This window comes from Cervus canadensis, chromosome 7 (assembly GCF_019320065.1).
Source record: "Cervus canadensis isolate Bull #8, Minnesota chromosome 7, ASM1932006v1, whole genome shotgun sequence".
Classification (NCBI taxonomy): Eukaryota; Metazoa; Chordata; class Mammalia; order Artiodactyla; family Cervidae; genus Cervus; species Cervus canadensis.
The window spans coordinates 46464799-46487609 of NC_057392.1; the positions used below are offsets into that span (position 1 = coordinate 46464799).

At 35.3% G+C, this 22811-nt stretch overlaps 1 protein-coding gene across 1 annotated transcript in view; it reads right to left on the reverse strand.

Moving 5' to 3' along the window:
- Positions 1-22811, reverse strand: part of OSBPL11 (oxysterol binding protein like 11) — a 90005-nt gene that overhangs the window by 36018 nt on the left and 31176 nt on the right. Inside the window, exons 3-8 of the mRNA XM_043473211.1 lie at positions 21473-21648; positions 20574-20653; positions 18856-19032; positions 10905-11106; positions 8549-8694; positions 881-1021 (exon numbers count right to left, since the gene is read on the reverse strand). Coding sequence (XP_043329146.1) covers positions 881-1021; positions 8549-8694; positions 10905-11106; positions 18856-19032; positions 20574-20653; positions 21473-21648 — 922 coding nt within the window. The remainder of the gene's footprint in view (positions 1-880; positions 1022-8548; positions 8695-10904; positions 11107-18855; positions 19033-20573; positions 20654-21472; positions 21649-22811) is intronic.

Consider the following 22811-nt stretch of genomic DNA (forward strand, 5'->3'; position numbering starts at 1 on the left):
TCTCTCATACTGCAAGAAACTGTATTATCACAGGTATGTTGGATTTTTTAAAAATGTAATGTTTCCTATATCATGAATATGACTGTAATACCTTATGTCACAAAAATTTTATAACAATTTATTCATTAGTATATAGGCTAGGCTACCATGAAGCTTACTGCACTAGGATACAATAAAACAATCATGTTGCTGTTTCATCATTATCAATGCATAAATTATTATACCTGTAAATAAACATGAATGTTTTTCACGTTCTTTTCATTTTTGATGTCTACTATTAGTAACACATATAAACAAAAGTTGTGCTGAGTATTTATGTTATTGGTAAGGCTCCCAGAAAATAAATTAGTACCTAAGTTTTGACAGAATCAAAAATTACATGCGGATTTTCAACTACATGAGGGGCTGGTGTCCCTAACCCCTATATATATAGTTACAACTATGTATCAACTATAGTTACAACAGAGATCTATGCCCACATAGCAAAAAACATCTACTATCTGATCCTTTACAGAAAATGTTTGCTGACCTCTGTTACAGAGAATACCTAAAATGTACTATCAAACATGGGAAGTAAGAATAAAGCAGAAGGATCAATGACTTTAATGGTTTTATGGGATTAAATCCTTTTCTTTACATTTTCCAATTCTGTATCCCAATGGACTCTTTTATTTTGCACAGAAACAAGATTACAGGTCTTTAGTTGCCATGTGACTTAATCTGCACCAAAAAAACCATCACATTTTTAATGAAAATAAGAAATGCTGATCAAGAGAAAAAGAAACAAACTCATAAAGATTAAAAAGCCCTGACAGCATTAACAATTATAGGTACAGTCCTGACCAAATGATCTTCATAGACTGTCTATCCCATTACTTACTCTTGTTAAGTCCATGCCCAGCTTGAGCTGTGATAAGAGATGTAGGATAACACTGCGTTGCTCTTCCACAGCTCCCAGGTCATCCTCCTTATTGTCACAAGTATCCTCCACCTCATCGTCTGCATTTATTTCTTCAGGTTCCTTGATGCAAAATAAAGCAAAAGTCTGTTGTTATAAGTGCGTGTTAATATGCACTAAGAATAAAAGTATAAACATCAGATGAAGACATATTAGGCCTAAACAAAACTGAGAGCAGACAAAAATCTTTCTGAAAATACAACTTACATCATTTGGCCATGGAATAGATTTCCTTCAATGAACGCATTATCACTGACATTGAACATACTGTTGTTTTGTCATAAGCATCACACATAAAATACATATATTTTGTGAAAATAGGATTTTTCAGGAAGAGTGAAAAAATGTCTCATCTGAAACTTAGGCTTTGAAGGCTTTCTCCACCTGCCTAGGGACCCTACTACTATCTATAATTCAAGATGCTTTGAGAATTAAATATTTGCCCTATTTTTAAGCTTACACTGTAAAAGTAAAATTTTAAAGTGACTGTACATATCCAGTCTAACTTCTGTAATCTGTATTTAGATATTTACTCATCCTTGGAATTGTCAGGAAGAAACTTTGGGGATGAAGAAAATTCTAGGTGCAGGTATGGAAACCCTGTAGTTGGTTATGCAGTCTTAAGACCACAAAAGGTTCTCTACACAGTTTTTCAATCAATCAATAAAACAACCCCTAGAAAAGCCAAAAATGTTTACCCTCCTCTTAGAAAGGTCTTAGCTCCAAATAACTGCTTAAAAGAACTCTAATTTCATTTCCTTTTTAAAATTAGATTTATTCATTAATTTTGGCTGTGCTGAGTCTTTGTTGCTGCACATGGGCTTTCTTTAGTTGTGGCAAGAGGAGGTTACCCTCTATTTGTGGTGCACGAGTTTCTCATTTCAGTGTCTTATCTTGTTCCAGAGCACAGGCTCAAGAGGACGTGGGCTTCAGCAGTTGCAGCTCGCTGGCTCAGTAGGTGCAGCTCACTGGCTCAGTAGTTGTGGCGCAAAGGCTTAACTGCTCTGTGGCATGTGGAATCTTCCTGGACCAGGGATCAAACTTGTGTTCCCTGTTTTGGTAGATGGATTCTTTACCACTGGACTGACCACTGGGCAAGTCAGAGAAATCTAATTTCTTATTTTTATTTAAACAAGTAACAGTTTCAAATCCCAAAATTCTAAATAATCTTATTGGATGTCACTTTTCATGTTTATGTGGGGATGGAATACGATCTTTCTCAGGAGTACCTCTTTTCATTACCTTCGTGCAAGAGAGCTTTCATGAGTATATTATCTTTGCTAATGTGTTAAAATTTAAGTTATGAGGGTTTTAAAAAAGAAATGATTCTGTTAATGTCTCTGCCTTTAGTTTTCTCTTCCCATAAGCAAATCCTATCAAACAAGAAGCCCATCTGTTCTCTGTAGCTAGACAAAGAAAACCAACCCTAATCAGGCATAAAATCAAGAACTTAATATTCTTAAAATATTAAAAACAAAATACAAAACATGGTGATAGAGATGAAAAATAATGAATTTCTGGTCATTCTTTTGCCTTTGTTCTGCTTTTTTCTTCTTCCCTTCTATCATCACTTCTATCAATAAAGTCTTTATTAGCTCAAATTCTGATAAATCAATTAATAGTCCAGTTCAGAAAGCAAAGAACTAAAGAGCCTCTTGATGAAAGTGAAAGAGGAGAGTGAAAAAGTTGGCTTAAAACTCAACATTCAGAAAACGAAGATCATGGCATCCAGTCCCATCACTTTATGGCAAATAGATGGGGAAACAATGGAAACTGCCAGACTTTATTTTTTGGGCCTCCAAAATCACTGCAAATGGTGACTGCAGCCATGAAATTAAAAGATGCTTGCTCCTTGGAAGAAAAGCTATGACCAACCTAGACAGCATATTAAAAAGAAGAGACATTACTCTGCCAACAAAGGTCCATCTAGTCAAAGTTATGGTTTTTCCAGTGTCACACATGTGGATGTGAGAGTTGGCTATAAAGAAAGCTGAATGCCGAAGAATTGGTGCTTTTGAACTGTGATGTTGGAGAAGACTCTTTAGAGTCCTTTGGACTGCAAGGAGATCAAACCAATCAATCCTAAAGGAAAGCAGTCCTGAATATTCTTTGGAAGGACTGATGCTGAAGCAGATCCCAATACTCTGGCCACCTGAAGTGAAGAACTGACTCATTGGAAAAAACCCTGATGCTGGGAAAGACTGAAGGCAGGAGGAGAAGGGGATGATAAAGAATAATATGGCTGGACGGCATCACCAACTCAATGGACATGAGTTTGAGCGAGCTTCAGGAGTTGGTGACGGACAGGGAAGCCTGGTGTGACACAGTCCATGGGGTCACAAAGAGTCAGACATGACGAGCAACTGAACTGAACTGAACTGAGTCCAATTCATTTTTTCAGAGACCAAATACACCAACTGTTTGTATATACCACAATTATTTGTTTTTATGACCTTAAGGAGAGATTCCCAAAGGCGAATTTCTCAATTTCCCTTTTCTATGGCTAGTAAGTCTGTCAGGAAGTACTTCCTGTAATCCACCCTAAGTCAGTTGCATAATATAGTTTATTTGTGAACGTATACTCATTATAAATCAGAGGGAAAAGCAGATCATTCCTCTTTCTATATACAATACCAAATATAACAATTTTTCATTTGAGAAATGTTGAGGGGGAAAATACAGATCTTGATTAAATAATGTCCTTCAGCTTCTGAAAGGTACTATTACATTTGAGGTCAGAACCTAGGACACAGATTAATAATGCAAATATAGCCTTAACATTATTATACACAATTATACACAAAGTTTATTGTGTAGTTAACTCTAATGAAAATAGTATTAAACTAAAGAGATAAACAAATTTGATAGAAAAGCTAAAGAACATATTTTTGTTATCTTTATAAAAATAGTCAAACCACTTAATAAAATAGAAAAAAAAAGAATTCCATTCATGAATAAATACTGATTCTAAAGTGTAATATGAATGGAAGATTCTGGAAGCTCTCTTTTCTTTTTGAAACGCCTCTTCTTAGAGATCATGCCTTTCTTAAAGATAAGTTTAAAAAAAAAAAAGCATTACCAAAATTCAAACAAACTGCTCAAATGTATAAAATCCCTACAAACTCAGAATGACTAGTAAATGCAGTGACAAAAGCAGTTGAGTTTCTAGGAATTCATAATATCTGGCGATTGCATGGCAAAGGGAAATTCCACAAAACTCATACCAACCCCATTTTTTGTCTTCCTGATTTCTGACTTGGGCACTAAGAAACTCTGGGCTTCATTCTAGTCTCTAGCGTTTATCTTCTCTATCACCTGACAGCAACATTTCCACCACTGTAATACATGTTTTCAGCCTGCATTGACACTTAAATTCCAAAAAAGGCATATGTGAAATTTTCAAACAATTCAGGTCTATTCTTGTATGCTTGAAAGTGAAAGTTGCTCAGTTGTGTCTGACTCTTTGTGACCCCATGGACTATACAGTCCATGGAATTCTCCAGGCCAGAATACTGGAGTGGGTAGCCTTTCCCTTCTCCAGGGGATCTTCCCAACTCAGGGATCAAACCCAGGTTTCCTGCATTGCAGTCAGATTCTTTACCAGCTGAGCCACCAGGAAAGCTTGAGTGGAGTCTAAAATCTTTTGTTAATTGAACAAAAAGAATCTATGCACTTAAAGAGTTTTTTCTGCTTGCACTGGGTCATACACTAGGCTACTCATTTCAGAAAGTTTAGAAATTCAACAATCCTCTCCCCCACATCTCTGTGTCTCATCTCTACCATATGTCTCTATCCTGATCTCCAACATGTTTTGTATTCTCATTTAGAAGAATGAAAATGTTATGATGGAGTGTATTATCTATTGTTTATAATTTTTCACAAAAAATTATAGTCCTGATCTCTGCAAAGCTTTGGTTTCATCATTTCCAAACTGTTTTTCATGTACATTAACAATCATACATCCTCTTCCCACATAAAATTCAACATGTTTATAAACTACTCTAAACCTTCTCTTAAAAAGCTTTCTTTCTAATTTTGCTAGGTTTGTGAATGGGACCCTAATTTTAATCTCAATTTTAGACTGAGATTAAATCAATCAAAAACTTGGAAGTCATTTGTTACCCAACCCTATATCCAGTCAATCACAAGTTCAACTGATTTTTCATTTGAAATGCACATTCCCTGTTCATGTCTTCATTCCTACTTCCACAGACTTCTATCCACACTTCAATTACAAGTCATATGATATACCCATCTTTTTATACATTTTGCATCCCTTCTCACGCTCATGATCTCAGTATCTGTCACATTAAGACTAAAGTTTTCCAGGATGGGGAATACATGTAAATCCATGGCTGATTCATGTCAGTGTATGACAAAAATCACTACAATATTGTAAAGTAATTAGCCTCCAACTAATAAAAATAAATGGGAAAAAAAAAAAAAGACTAAAGTTTTCTGCCTGAGTTTACACTGTATTCTGTGCAGCAGTGCTCCAGGAATAATCATTCCACAAAGAATACGACATGAATGGCCATTTGGATTTGTAAAATCCAACAACACTGGGGTCATTTTCCATAAACTAGGTGCTCTGCTAAATTTACTTTATCTTAATAACAACTTATAATGTATTATTACCCCTACTTTACAAATGAGAAAGTTAAGCATGATTAATGAGTTGGCCCACATATTAGGAGATGACAGGACCTGGGTTCAACATCATCAGGCAAGCCTTCCCCACAGTAAGTTCAGTTCAGTTCAGTCACTCAGTTGTGTCTGACTCTTTGCCACCCCACGAACTGCAGCATGCCAGGCCTTGTGTCCATCACCAACTCGTGGAGTTTACCCAAACCCATGTCCATTGAGTGGGTGATGCCATTCAACCATCTCAACCTCTGTCGTTCCCTTCTACTCCTGCCCTCAATCTTTCCCAGAATCAGGGTCTTTTCAAATGAGTCAGCTCTTTGCATCAGGTGGCCAAAGTACTGGAGTTTCAGCTTCAACATAAGTCCTTCCAATGAATGCTCAGGACTGATTTCCTTTAGGATGGACTGGTTGGATCTCCTTGCAGTGCAAGGGACTCTCAAGAGTCTTCTCCAACACCACAGTTCAAAAGCATCAATTCTTCTGCACTCAGCTTTCTTTATAGTCCAACTCTCACATCCATACATGACCACTGGAAAAACCATAGCCTTGACTAGACGGACCTTTGTTGACAAAGTAATGCTTCTGCTTTTCAATATGCTATTTAGGTTGGTCATAACTTTCCTTCCAAGGAGTAAGCGTCTTTTAATTTCATGGCTGCAGTCACCATCTGCAATGATTTTGGAGCCCAGAAAAATAGAGTCAGCCACTATTTCCCCATCTATTTCCCATGAAGTGATGGGACCAGATGCCATGATCTTAGTTTTTTTGAATGTTGAGCTTTCAGCCAACTTTTTCACTCTCCTCTTTCACTTTCATCAAGAGGCTCTTTAGTTCTTCTTCACTGTCTGCCATAAGAGTAGTATCATCTGCATATCTGAGGTTATTGATATTTCTCCCAGCAATCTTGATTCCAGCTTGTGCTTCTTCCAGCCCAGCGTTTCTCATGATGTACTCTGCATATAAGTTAAATAAGCAGGGTGACAATATACAGCCTTGACATACTCCTTTTCCTATTTGGAACCAGTCTGCTGTTCCATGTCCAGTTCTAACTGTTGTTTCCTGACCTGCATACAGGTTTCTCAAGAGGCAGGTCAGGTGGTCTGGTATTCCCATCACTTTCAGAATTTTCCACAGTTTATTGTGATCCACACAGTCAAAGGCTTTGGCATAGGCAATAAAGCAGAAACAGATGTTTTTCTGGAACTCTCTTGCTTTTTGATGATCCATCGGATGTTGGCAATTTTTGATCTCTGATTCCTCTGCCTTTTCTAAAACCAGCTTGAACATCTGGAAGTTCATGGTTCATGTATTGCTGAAGCGTGGCCTGGAGAATTTTAAGCATTACTTTACTAGCGTGTTGAGATGAATGCAATTGTGCGGTAGTTTGAGCATTCTTTGGCATTGCCTTTCTTTGGGATTGGAATGAAAACTGACCTTTTCCAGTCCTGTGGCCACTGCTGAGTTTTCCAAATTTGCTGGCATATTGAGTGCAGCACTTTCACAGCATCATCTATCAAAGGTTGAAATAGTTCAACTGGAATTCCATCACCTCCACTAGCTTTGTTCGTAGTGATGCTTCCTAAGGCCCACTTGACCTCACATCCCAGGATGTCTGGCTCTAGGTGAGTGATCACACCATTGTGATTATCTGGGTCATGAAGATCTTTTTTGTACAGTTTTTCTGTGTATTCTTGCCACCTCTTCTTAATATCTTCTGCTTCTGTTAGGTCCCTACAATTTCTGGCCTTTATCGAGCCCACCTTTTTTAGAGCCTCACAGTAATTGGGGACTCTAAATGATTTTAAGTCTCTCCAGTGAAAGAACTGTCTTCTATTTTTGTGTCTCCTCTAACTCTTAACATTGGACTTGTCATATACTAAGATAACTTAATGAATACTTACTAACTGCGTGACTCCACAAATGAATTAGTTAAGAAACTGTAAGAACAAGAGGCTTTTCCTCCTCCTCCCCCGCCCTCGGTCCTGCCTGCCTCACTGAGCCAGACCTCTGCCCGCTTTGGGAGTCCCTGTGGTATGTTTCTTTCAAGGAGCAATTTACTAACTTACACATAGCCAGAAACCATGCCTTACTCCTGACTCAAAAACTTTAGTTGGCAATAACTTAAGAAATAATCTAAATAAAGGGGAGAAAAAAAAATAAAACAGTAGACAAAATGATACAGCATTATTTATACGAACAAAAAAAAAAAATAACAACCTAGACATTCAACAGCCTACTTCACCCTTTAAAAATTTTAATTATATAGCCCAGAATAACATATAAAAACACTTACGAGAAGTATCAAGTAAAAAGAGCTTAAAACAAAACTATCTATGTAATTATGATAACCATAAAAATAAAAGATGTAAACTCAAGAGGCAAAAAAACAGTATGATATGTTACAGAGGTAGAACTAAGAATAGAAGAGAGCCCTGTTTAGCTTCTGGGAAATGTGTAACGAACATTACTTTACAAAAATATTAAATACATAAGACTGTGTGTTATTTTAAGTAGACTAACACTTTTAAAAATTGGTGTGGTACAGTGCTTACTATCAAAAAAAACCTTAACAGTAAACCTTTAAACTTAGAAACTTAATAGCAAACACCTACTAAATAATGTTAAATTAAGAAATCTATGAGATAAATATCATGCAAATAATCTTCCATTAGAAAAGCTGTTTTCCAGAAAAAGAAAAACATGTAAATTTTAAATACATTTATATAAAGCAAAAGTAAACTAAAACTAAGAAGGACATATAATTTAACCTAGAAACACAATATGTACAAGTTTTATGCAATAGAGCCCTTCCAAAGCCAATGCAGTTCAAAGTAGAACAACACTTAGAGTGAGCTCTCTGAGTATGCACATCCTGACAATGAAAAGGTGCTTTTCAGCGATTCCAAATTTTTACTCCAAAACTGTATTTTTGTATTACCTTACCCTTGCTAATAGTCCAGATTCTGCAACACACTGCTCTTCTGGGACTGCCACTGGCTTACTTTGCTCAGTTGCAAAGGGTTGGTCGGCTCCATTTTTATAGTGGTTTGATAATGGTATCTTTGGTTCTAACCATTCGATTGTCGTTCCTGATGAAGTAAGAGAAAACTTTCGCTGAAACTTGCTCATAATCTGGGAAGTTCAGCAAATGTGGATTTTATTAAATGATTTTGTTTTGCATCTACAAGGCTAAAAGCAATTCAGCCAGATAAGAGACTCTGCAAGACAGCGACTTGTATCTCATTAGCATGAGCATGACGATTGGTTATTTTACAACAGAGCAACCTCCAACTTGAAATCAGATACCACTTAAGTGAATCAACCCTGAATAGGAGTGAACTCACTTCCTGGGCAAATCTGTGAATCTAAGTGTATTCTCACCCCAATAGTTGACCTTTCTGCATGAATCTTGACCCTCTAGTGATAAGCACTATGCAGTTAGATTTGAGGGAATCACAATTATAGGAACTGCCTGGGATTGTGAAACAGTAAAATCTACTTCAATTTGGGGTTGAACCTTATTCTCAGTACCAATTTTCTAACCAATCAAGATAATTCCACAATCTAATTTAAGAATTGCAGGTGCATGTCCATTATGTTTTTTTTTCCAATCATATAAAAAGGCTCCATATACTTTTAAACTGAAAGGTTCTTCTACTGAATAAATAATAGCTGACCTAATGAAAAACAGTGGTCACATTTAGAGACTTGTCATCTTCTCAGTTAATGACTCAAATGTCTCTTATTACCCTCAACTAGTTTAACAAAGTGGATTCTATGCCTAATCAATAATGGAAAATGTTCCATTTGATTTCAGAGGCTGATCTAGGTTTCACAGAAGCTTGGTTATACAGTGTTACATTAAGGGATACTCAGACTACTATACCAGAAATTTAAAAGGAGTATGGAATTTACTTAGTCTATAACAAAATCCTAGACTTCAGTAGAGGAATAAATTACAAAGTACCTATGAGGCTACCAGAGCATCTTGCCTTGGCACTTAGTTTGGATTCACTGAGGGGGATTCACAATTGGGGGAATGCCCTGGATAAGTTCATGGGGCCTGTTTCAAAATTTCAAAGAAATGAAAGCTCTTTGTTCCTACCTTGATATGTTTATTTTTAATATCAGCATCTAGATTCCCCTACTTCTTGAAATAGGATGCACATAAACACTGAATTTAAGAGATTTAAGAGATTATTCACAGATAAATCATAACAAAAGTCTTTATCAAACAAATCGTCTGGTCTCAGGGTCCTTCTAGATCAGTTCTTTCTAAAATATCTTTCTTTCACAAGCAAGAGGAGTTCATTGAATAAGAAAACAATGAGTGCTGGGAAATACTAAGTTACTACTATTAATTCATTGTGATGGGGGTGGGGAAATTGGGGTGATGTTGTTAAAGGGTACAGACTTGCAACTAGAAGATGAATAAGTCCTGGAGATCTAATATACAGCACAGTGAATGGAGTCAACAGTACTACAGTAAATATTTCAAAGTTGCTAAGAGACTAGATCCTAAATGTTCTCATTACAGAACAGGGAATTCCTTAGTTCCAAAGGGGCAGAGAAAAAAAGAAATGACAATTATGTGATACGATTGGGACATTAGTTAACACTCTGGTGGCGTATAAATATATAAATGTATTTAACCAACACTTTAAACTTGCATGTCAATTATATACAATGTCATTTTATATGTACTATATGTCAGTTATATCTCAATTTTTAAACGAGTTTATTAATCTCATTTAATAGAAAATTTCATTTTTTGTTATGCAATAACAAATAATGCAATAACATTGTTTTTTCCAATAAAATAATTTCAACAAATAGGTGCTCTCGAATACTAGATGTATATCTTATTTTCCAAACTGAAAGGTGACTGATAGACTTTTATATATATGTATCTCAACACGGAAATAGTGACTAGTGGACTAAAGCAACCAAGGAATGATTCCAATGTTTCTACTTTGATTGACTGGATAGAGTAATGCCATCAACTTCAACAGAAATACAGAAGACACGAATTTTTAATTCAGTTTTTGACAAGTTTAATTTGAGGTCTCTAAAGGAATATTTAATTATATGAGACCTAAAATGGTTTTAGATTTGAAAAAGGACACAGTAAACGAGACTTTGTGTAACATTAGTACGATAATAAAAACCAAGAGGCTAGTTGGTTTTCTATTTGTCTTGCTTTGATTAAGATTTTCTTGAGCAGAATTACAAAGAATGCAGTTATTATTTCCATGTTTTGACCTGTAATGTTCAGTCCTACCTTTAAGCAATAACTTACCTGAAGGCAATGAGCCCTTCTGATGTGATGCATGCTGTAACTGGAGAATATGAAAGCAGTCATTTAAGCAGTTCATAGTTGCCATGGAAGTAGCCTTGAGCATTAAGAGATCCTGGTCCAAGGAACTAAGATGGCCAGAAGCAGGAAGGCATTCAATTCCTCTAATTAAGTCTCTTTGTTGTCCTTCAGCATGAGACATCATCTAAGGAAAATAACAGTTCCATGTTTCTCACTCAATCTCTGTATAGCATGTATACATATAGTTGCCACTTTAATCACCATATTCTGTATAACATGTAACATACAATTGTCATTTTTAGGATATATTTAGCCTAGAAATCTATTTTAAATTTGTTTGGCTATTCCCAATAAGCATTTAATAGTGCTACTCAAAAGATGATAACACGTAAGTAAATCTCCAACATATGCTGACTAAAAAGAAGCCATACCCAGAGAAGCACATATTTCATTCAGTTCAGAAATTTCAAACACAGGCACAATAAATCTTTGGTTTATAGGTGAGGAAACCCCTACACATTAGAAGTCAGGATAGTGAAGAGAGTATAATGATGAAGAGGCATCAGAGGGTCCTCTAGGGTACTGGTAATATTTATTTATTTATTTTTGGTAGCAAGCGAATACGATTTATTAGAGAGGAGGAAAGTATAAAGCTCTCAGTGAAGACACTGAGGGGGTTAAAGAGTCCCCCAGTATTTAATTTTTTGATCCAGGAGGTAGTTACATTAAAATTACAAGATGCACACTTACATATCAGGTTCTTTTATACAAGGATACATGCTTAGAAGGTTAATTAAGAACTGGGATGGAGACCAAGGGAAGGGGGCCAAACAGATCCATTAGGTTTACCACTGGTCTAATGAAAAGAACTTCCATGATTAAACAGAACAGAAGGCCAGATAAGAAATTATAGACAAAATTCTACAATTAGTTGATACATAAGCCCCAGATTTTCAGAGACAATCCCCATTCATGCTTACAGTCCTGCTGTAATTATGTCTAAACCTGTTACAGCTTGAAGGCCAAGTTATATACTTACCCTATTTCTTCATTTTACAAGAACTTCTTGGCATGAAATTAGAAATGGGATGTTTATAGTATGCCTCTTTTGCATCTCCCACTGGTCTAGGGGTTCTAACTATAATTGCTCTTCTCCTCTGCTTCTAGCAATGTTATAAGCAAATACTAAGTTTTATACTTGTCAGATTTCTTAAACAAGTCACAAGTGCTAGTAATGCTGAGGGAAAAAATTACTACTCAAGTATATCTGAACCAAGATGAATTTATTACTTTCCAGGCAAGGGAAAAATGTCCTTCCAGAACAAATCAAACAGCTAATCTTATGTAAACTTCTTGGGGACATACAACATTCAAGGATGGGTTGACTTTACAGCAAAAGTAATAGCATGGAGGAAGTATGGCCTTTAGGGACTGTCTAACATTCAGAAGGAAGCATATTCAAACAAAGTTGTTAATGATTGAAGTGAGCTGGTTAAACAGGCTCCACGTTACCGGCTAATAGAGTCGATCTAGAGCCAAACAAGAGATTGTTTTTCACTTTCTTTTTTGAACTCAAGAGAATACAACTTCTTATTCTCACAACAAGAAACACATTTGAAAAACTGGACATTCAAATTAAAAAAACACCTATTCACTTGAATACACTCTTCAGAGAACACAAAGGAAAAAAGGATGTACATTTATGATCTGCATACTTTTCTATATTATGTTATAAGCCAATAAAAGTTTAATAAAGGAAAAAATCATAAGCAGGATATTGACAATATGAATAATCAGCTCTCACAATATAACATTTAAGAGAAGAAAAGTGTTTCTTTGTACAAATGGCCCAAAAAAGCCACTTGCTAGTGTTGATATTATAAGTGAAGAGGCCTAAGGACTTCCCTAGTGGTCCAGTGGTTAAGAATCAGCCAGCCAATGCAGGAGACATGGGTTCGATCTCTGGTCTGCAAAGATTCCACATACTGCAGAGCAACTAATCCTTGCACAACTACTGAGTCAGCTCTAGGGCTCTCAAGCCACTAAGCCTGCATGCTGTAACCACTGAAGCCCATGCTCTACAACAAGAAAAACTACCACAATGAGAAGCCCCCACACCACAACTAGAGAGGAGTCCCCATATTCACAATTAGAGAAAGCCTGCAGGCAGCAATGAAGACCCAGCACAACCAAAAAATAAAATAAACAAATTATTTTTAAAAATTAAAATAAAAAAGTGAAGAGGCTTAAGAAAGTGATGCTCTTGACTGGAAAAAAATAAACTTTAAATTATAATTAGAGCGCAAATGTTAAAATCTAAAAATTCCCTGGTGGTCTATTCATTAGGACTCTGTGCTTCCACTACAAGGGGTACCAGTTGGATCCCAGAAGCTGCATGGCATGCCCCCCTCCTCCTGCCAAAGAATAAAATTTGGTTATGGGTCTTTCCAAAGCAAACAAATGGGCTGACCATATATTTACAATGAAATAGAACTGATTCTGCGAAGCTGTTTTAGTGACTGTTCCTGACATTAGTAAAACTGGTTCCTTAAGAATGAAAAACCATCATGAAAGCTGAAAACTTGCTTAAGCTGTGTTTTGCAGCTAGGTATGACAAATACGGTGATAATGAACATCACTTATGTGGCATCGAGTTTGTCTGAAAATCAGATGAGAATCATGATTTTATCGCTTGTATTTTAAATGTTTCTCCCTTACTAGACTGGTGATGTTAGCTTCTCCCAAGGCACAGCATAGTAACCTACATGAAGCACGCACTGATTAATGGAGTGATTGATGAACTGTAAATTAGTAATTAATTGTAATTAGTAAATACTAAAATAGATCACTTTAACACTTAAGTAACAAATCCATAGAGTCACAATATGACTTGATTTTCAACAGTCAGTTGCTTTTGCCAACTGTTACTTCATTTATTGCTGGACTTATGGACTTTGATTAAAATACTCCTTTCAAACTCACTTTGAATTACATCTTTGCATTATAACCAACTGGAGCTAGACCACTCTAGAATAGCAATTTTCAAACAGTGCTCTCCAGATTCTTATGGGGCTCTTTTCAGGGGGTTGATGGAGTCAAGATTATTTTCACAATAATTCTAGGAAATTAATTTGCCTTCTTCACTTAATGGCATTTGCACTGATGGTGCAAAAGCAATGGTGGGTAAAACTGTTGGTGTCTTAGAATCAAGGCAGTTGATACAACAGTGTCATGACTGTATTCTTCACTGCCATGCACTCACGGAGTAGGTGCATGGGGACTCACGGGGACTCACGGAGTAGGCAATGGGGACTGGGGAAAAGACAGCCAATTTTATTTAAGAATATTTTTGAAAAATCAGTAAAATTTATTAGTTTTACTATATCTTGACTGTTGAGTAAACATATTTAAAACTGTCTATATGAGAAATGAGAAGCACACTTCTGCTGTATATTAAAAAAAAAAAAAAGCACACTGCTGTTGCATGCCAAAGCACTGTGGTTGCCCAAGGAAAAGCACCTGTGAGACTGAGTTACAGGTTGAACTAGCAGTTTATTTTCACAGATCACCACCTGACGTGAAAGAATGTGATATATATTGGTTGTTCAGAAACACATGTGACAACCTGGACCTGGGAATGGCATCTGAAATGAGGGCAGTGGGATCTGATACTATCTCAGCTAAATGGTGTCAGAAAGGAATTAAATTGTAGAACACCTAGCTGGAGTCTGCCAAGAATCAGAGAATTACCTAGTGTGAAGGAAACCCCCGTACATTTGGTGATTGGAGTACAGAAGTATGGGGTGTTATAGTAGAATAGAGGAGAAACACAAGTGTTGTTTTTCCCTGACAGAATGATTACTAACAACTAAAGCTCTTCAGGCTTGGGAGTATGTGGTAGACATCTTTTCAAAATTAAAGAAAATGATTTGTCATTTCAAGAAAAACAACTAACAGTATTTGTTGCCAATTATAAAATCTGAGCTTTAAAATGAAATTACAATTTTGGAAAACCTCTGTCAGTCACCATAAGCTTGGCAGTTTCCCAATATTGAAAGCCTTTTCTGATGAAGTTGGTACAGATGTTAATGAATGTGAATTTTTGATATTGTATACCAATATCTGAGAGGGCTGCCTAATTCTGAACTAACATTTTCCAAATGACTAATGCAGTGTTACAAAATCATGCATAAGTTAAAGATCCACTCAAAGTGCAAGGTAAACCAATGTATTTTCATGAAACAGAAACATGAAAAGTTCACTGATATATATTAGATTCCACACTGCATCAAACACTTAAGAAACTGCCACTGTCCAGTTTTACTGGAGTATCAAAGAAGAGCCTCATTTACCTTAAAAAGCTATTTTAAAACATTCTTTTTTTCCCAACCACAAAGTTTTTTTTCATATAATTCAACTAAAACTACATATTTGCAATAAATTGAGTGTAATTATTTTGTTTGGGGGGGAAAAATAGCTGTTTGACATAAAAATATGTTATCTAGGTTAACATGTATGAATTTATTAATTTTTATTTTAAAATAATAAAACATCTAAAATTTAAAAGTAAATTTTAAAAACAAGCATTTTAAAAATACCTGTTTCAATTTCTAAGGTAAATATTGGTAAATGTAACCTATATAAAGCAAAAATTCTTTGAGGTACTCAATAATTTTTAAGAGTGAAACAGATACCAAGACCACAAAAAGCCTGAGAACGCCTACTGGGAACCATAGTCAGTATGTCAACAAAAGTTCTCTCAATGTCTTTGAAAAGAAAAAATATCTACATAGTCTCAAAGAAACTCCCCAGATATTTATTAGCTACAGAGGAAAAGACAGCAACTTTACAGTGGAGAAAAGCTACTTTAACCAAGCAGAAGCTACCTTAACCACACGATCAAGGTGAACATCACCAGTAATATGACATACTGATATCATGAACTCCTTGATATCAGTTCAGTTGCTCAGTTGTGTCCAACTCTTTGCAACCCCATGAATCACAGCACGCCAGGCCTCCCTGTCCATCACCAACTCCCGGAGTCTACTCCTTGATATAGGTACTGACAATACATATCTTCAAGGGTATCTTTCCCAGAAATGTATAATTTCACTCAAATAATAAGAAAATATCAGACAAATGCAAATCTGGGAACATTAAACAAAACTGGATCTTCATAGGTATCAATGCCAGGAAAGATAAAGACTGAGCAACAATTACAGACAGAAGGAGACAAAGTAGTAATAATAACAGTTAAATGCATCATTTTAGGACAGGATCCTAAAACAGAAAAAAGAATGTTAGTGGAAACACTACTAAAATTTGAATAAGAACTATAGTTAACAGTATTACAGTTATATAATTTCCTGGTTTTGATACTGTTATGAAAGATAGTAACATTGCAGAAAGTTGAGTGAGGGACACTTAGAAATCCTGCATTACTTTTGCAACTTTTCTGTAAATTTAAAATTACTGCAAAATAAGAAGCTTTTTTCTTGGCGGGGGGAGGCTGTGCTGGGTCTTTGCTGCTGTTCAGGCTTTTCTCTGGTTGCCGCGAGCAGGGGCTACTCTCTAGTCGCCGTGCACGGGGTTCTCACTGCTGTGGCTTCTCTTTTTGTCACTCGGGCTCTAGAGTGAGCAGGTTTCACTGTGCTCAGTAGTGGCTCCCAGGCTCTAACTAGAGCAAAGGCTTAGTTGCTTCACAGCATGTGGGATCTTCCCAAATCAGGGATCGAATCTGTATCTCCTACACTAGCAGGGAAGCCCCCAAATAAGAAGCTTCTAAAAAGTGTTCTCAGCTTGTGAAAACTGTTAGCTTTGGTTTTACCTTAACACAAATCTTTTCAGTCATTGTCTTGGATTAAAAAAAAGGCTCAGAAACTTTCTGTGGACCATGCTTTCATAAAGCATTTAGAGCTCCCACAATGAAATACATCCAAGCCACAAAACTGAAACAAGATTCTTTAATGCATGGCATCATAAGCAAAGTTAGAAAACAATATGCATCTACAGACCAGATTATGATAATTTTAAGTAAAAGGAAATAAGCTAACTTTTAAAGGAAAACATAGTTCCAGTGAACTCTCCAAATGCACTATTTGTGAGCAATTATTCCATTGGAATACAGAAATGTTCCTAATAGAACATTTACATAAAATGTTAGAAATCAAATAACTATAATTTTATAGTTTGACCTACTGAGTTCTTAAAAACAAAAACATAAACTTAGTGAAGACAAAGACACTCAACTAAAACTTTTTTGTAGGTGGCATTGGCAGAGACTGCCAAACAATGGTCAACACTCAAATCCTAGAATAATTACTGGTGCCATAATTCAAGAAGGCTGCCATTAAATTAGTGAGCTGTATAAGTAAATACTTATCCTTCCTCAAGAGGCAGCTGTGAAACTTTGGGGACACCACATACTCTCTACATACAAATGTCAGAGTTATATGCTAAATATTAACATGCTGTCACAATAATATGAAAGGGTATATTTAAAGTCCAGAAAATTACAGTGTGGATATTGCAAGAAATTACCCCTGGGTGTGAGAATAACAAAAGAACCATTAGAGCAGGAAAGAGAAGAGTAGGGGATTAAAGTCACAGTAGAAAAGAAGCTAAGAGAGATATGACAGTGTTCTCAGTACAGCAGGTCATAAAGATCCAAGCACAACCAAGCAGAGGCCTCCACAGATGGCTAAAATCTCAAATACAAAAAGGTTCCTTTTTCATCGAAAATGTGCACGATTCATGGCAATTTCAACTATATGCTTTTTGCTTGTTTTTAACCTTTTACTGAAGTATACAGACTGACATATAATATTACAGATAGGGAAGTACATTTCTCAACAGTATATAGGGTTGACAAATTTTCATACACCAAACACATCATGTAATCAACACCCAGATCAAGAAACAGAATGCCACCAGCACTCTGAAGAACCCTCAAGCTCCCATCACCAGCCATGATCAAAGAGTTCCAAAGTTTCATGACAGCCTAATTTTTAGGGGTGAAGGAACACACCATGATACAAGCATATTCCTAAATGTTTTTCTTTATTCCATCCCTGATTATCTTAACCACTTTTAATATTTCCATTTCCTTCACTGTAGATTAATATATCAGAACCTTGATTTCCTAAAGATATAAACACCTATCAATAGATTGAATACCATCAACATAAATACTAAAAATTATTTTATTAAAAAAGGTATTTGTAATTGTCATTCATTTTTAACATGATTAAAAAGTGAGTTAAAAGCTATTACTCATCTCAAGCAAATTATTTTACCTCTTTAAACCTCAATTTCTTCACCTATAAATACAACCCAAAATAACCTGATAGAGGGAACATTCTCCCCAGCTTCCTGCCTTAAATCATTTGGGTGTGATTTTATAATATTATTTTCATAATCCACTACATAGGTATCTATGAGCTCTACCAAAATTAACTCAGTAAACAACACCTGGATTATTAACCTAACTGCATTCTTTATTAACTAGAATTATTTGGTACTTAGTTTCAAAGAGAATAAGGAAAATGGTGAGATAAAGGAACATCAAGGATTTAACTATTCTATTTTTGTGTGTTTGAAATTCTCTATTTACATGTATCAGTAAACAAAAAGTCACTTGTTTGATCACACAGTCTTTCCACTAAGCTTAATAACCCTTTTATCATAAATTTTACATTAAAGGAGTCTATACTTTTTCTTGAGAAACAAAAGATACAGATTTTTGAAACATGAGTGTGCACAGAACCTAGCTCAGACTTGAGGAAACTTAGGACACCTAAAAAATCAGGGAATTGTTATGACCTAAACATTGAGGCCCCCAGAACACACAAACAGGATTTAAAATTTTGGGGGGACAAAATCAAGCTGGTAATATTATTTTATGCATTTTAACTTGATTTCAATTCATACTTACTTCTCTGACTTCCACAAGATGGTCTGGAGGTAAGTTAGCTCTTTTGCTCACTGATTGTAGTTTGGAATGTCCAACATTAAAAAAGGAAATGGTATTTTGACTTGGTCTCCTCTGGGATATAGGAGAATTACCACTAGATGCAAGTGAGAAGCTCCGTGATTTCAGAGGAGGATTATTCTATTAGACAAAGAAAATAATTCCTTTTTAAAAATTTAGGTAAACTCTCAACCTATAATATACTGGAATCTTACACACAAGCAGTTTTAAAAATAAAGTTAACCTCAGAATTAACTACAAGAATAGTTCTGAAGATGGAAAAATTTAAGACCTTCAAAGTCTAAGAATTTCACACATCCCATAGTAAACTGGTAATTTACTCAGAAAATTAATTCCAGGTGTGTGCTGTCAAGAATTCTTTTTTTATATTAGACATATATTAGAATAACAAGAAATTTCTAATTTTAGATATTTAAACATCATGATTGAAGCAAAAAATATATTCAGCAATACTCAAAATAGTAATTTTTCTAGTGTAACATTCAAGTATCTTTGAAACAAACTAGCACTTTCTGGTCACTGCCAACGATTAGAATCTTGCAGCGAGAATAAAGTTTTTTGCTGGATTTCTTAAAGACTGCAGGCCTAAATCACAACTTTAAAAAAGTTAGCTATGGGGAAAGAACACTAGGAAGAAGACAAAAAAGTAGGTATGGAAATCCTTTAACTCTGCTTCCCATATATTCATTTTTAGACATTTCTGACCTCAGATTTCAAGTACTAAGACCCTCTTTCTCATCTTAAAAAAGAAAACACTCCAAATGAGATACAGAAATTATCTATAAGCACATGAAAAGACACTCAACCTTATTAGCCATTAGAGAAATGAAATCAAAACCACAATGAAATTCTACTTCATAACCATGAGGATGGCCATAGTAATTGTAAAAAAGGACAGTAACAGTATCGATAAGAATGTAGAGAAACTGGAACCTTCGTGTATTGCTGGTGAGAATGGGAAATAATTTGGCCAGTTTCAAAAACAGTTTGGCAGTTCCTCAATAGTTAAACAAACAACTACCATAAAACCCAGTAATTCCACTCCTAGGGATAACCTAGAAAACTGAAATCATGTGTTCATACAAAAATTTGAACATGAATGTTCATAGAAGTATTATTCATAACAGCCACAACATGTAAGCAATCCACATGCCTATCAGCTGATACATGCATAAACATAATGTGGTATAACCATAAAACAGGATTATTCAGTCTTAAAAAGGAATAAAGTATGATCCATGCAATGACATGGATGAACCTTTAAAACGTTACGCTTATTGTAAGAAGCCAGACAAAAACAAACAAACAAACAAACGCCACATACTGTATGATTCCATTTACATCAAATGCCCAGAATAGACAAATCTATTGAAACAGAAATTATAGGTTAGTGTTTGCCTGGGGACTGAGAAGAGAGATTTGAATAGGGAGTGACTGTTAAACAGATACGGGTTTTTTCGAAGGTGATGAAAATGTTCAGGAATTAGACAGTTGCAACAACTACATAATCTTATGACTATACTAATAAAAACCATGAAACTGTACACTTTAAAAGGATCAATTTTATGGTATGTGAATCTCAATTTTAAAATGCAAAAAAATAAAGTTAAAAAGATCTTTCCCCATTTCCGTGCATTAATATCATACATGAATCCACATACCTTGCCAATAGCTTCAGTGTGGTGTTGTGTACATATCTGAAGTCTGCTAACCCAATGTTGTCGCTCTTTAGCATCTGTGGCTGATAAAAAGTATCTATAAGTTATTTACTTTTTCATTTATTTTTAGAATACAATTAATTGTCTATAGCATGAAGAACAGATCACTGAAAATCAGGGCATTTTCCTACTCTCCCTGACCAGAGCAAGGTTGGAAAAAGGCCAAAGCATCAACCTTGTTAGGTAACACCATAGCTGGATGTGGATATTTCCTAAGGAGGATAAATTACATATAGCTAGGTGGGTATATGGAACTTGACATGTCTTAACTTTCTCTTAAAGATATGCTCTTCTTCAAATAAATACCCTTTATTAAGCATTTGGTATGTACTCAATATATTCTTTCAGATCTCTAACATGATCAATTAGGATTAACATCATACTTTATGTGTATTAATTAAAAATAGAAACCTCTATACAAATTAAATTCATCTAAAAAAAGTTATACCTGAATACAAGCATTTTCATAAATCCCAATTATGTACATTAATCATCAAAAAACACAAAGAGAACATAACTAAATCAAGAAAGAAGTAAAATACAAATCTGTGGAAGACAAAAAAATTTTAAACAAGTCTATGTTTTTAGATTTCTCAGTATTTCGTCTATACAAATTTCTCAGAAGGTCAATTTTAAACAGACTTGCTCACTGTGCACCTTAAAAGTCATTAATTAAAACAGCTCTCACAAATCCTTAAAGCAATTCCAAGGTGTAGAATACTGTTTCTGTATCATCAATGATAACAGTTTCTATTTCCAAAACCTAAATGAAGGGAGGTAAGGATACCAGCTTCTCAAGGAAGAAGCAAATCACACTATTAATACTTATATTTCAGTCATACCTCTGAGTTTATACTGTTCCCCACTGGCAGCATTTACAGTGAAGGTGTGAGAGTCCTCATCACTGGGCGATATTACAGCTCCTGCAAGCTGCAAAGTACCTCTGGGTTTTTGATTTCTAGACTGTTCATTCACAAAATACTCCAACAGCCCAGCTTCATTGTTTAGAACAAAAAACCTGCAATGATTTTAAAAAAGGTCATACTGTTAAAGTATTTCCCCTAGTCAAACTAAAGCAATCCAAATTTTAATCACATACTTTTGAGTTTTTGCTATTAAAAAAATAAAATTCAAAAGCATCTCAAGAAGTACTTAGAAACACTAGACTGAATTTCCTAGTAGTAAATGTTACTAAAGAATTGAATGAGTTTAATAAAAGATATAAAATCTTCAGCTGTGAAAGAGGCATTTAATAGGGAAGAGGCATACAAGACAATGCAGAAAGGAAACAAAGACACAGTATCCTTCAGAGGAAGATTTCCCTCCAGAATTCATTAACAGGGAGGGTTAAGTTCCCATAGACAATGGTAGGGAGAGTTTTTATTTAAAATTCACTGGGAACAAATCAAAGCATGAGCTCCGGGATTAACAAATACTAGGTAAAAAATGAATATGATTTAAGATTTAACCAGTGAAATAAACAATATGAATAATGCCAAAGTAGCAAGACTTTGTGAACATATTATTAAACAGGTCACAACTAAAGATTACTTATCCTGTTTAAAAATGAAAAGGCTGCAACTGGAGATGCAGAACCATAGGAACTTGAAACTAAATGATGAAATAATGATACACGTTGGAAAAGAATTTGATGTTCTGATTTGGTTTTAGATTAACTACTTTGGGAAATATATTAACTTGGATTCCAATTTAAGTAGTATCTTTTCTTTAGGAAAAAAATCTAAAAAGTTTTTATTCCAAAAAATTAATGTTTGGGTTTAGAGCAATTTGGTATTCTACATGTTAATATATTCTGTAATACATCCAGACAGACAATTTGATCCAGTTCAAGTTCTTAGAAGATACTGTCTTAAGCAACCTGGCAACTATATCAATCATACCAAACTGGGAGGGAATGTAATCAGCCTTTTATTAAGGGAAAGAAAAAGAAATAATGAGAAGCAAATAAGAGAAATTGAAAGCAGCTATCTGAAAAGGGAGCTGGGAAAGCAAGACTATTGTTTTTCTCATTCATCTTTTAGCATGCTCATGACTCTTAAACGGGCTTCCCTGGTGGTTCAAACAGTAAAGAATCTGAACAAGCAGACAAACAAGAAACAAAGAAAGGAATGAATGAAGGAAATAAGGAAAGAAATCTCTTTCTACTAGCCTAAGCAATAA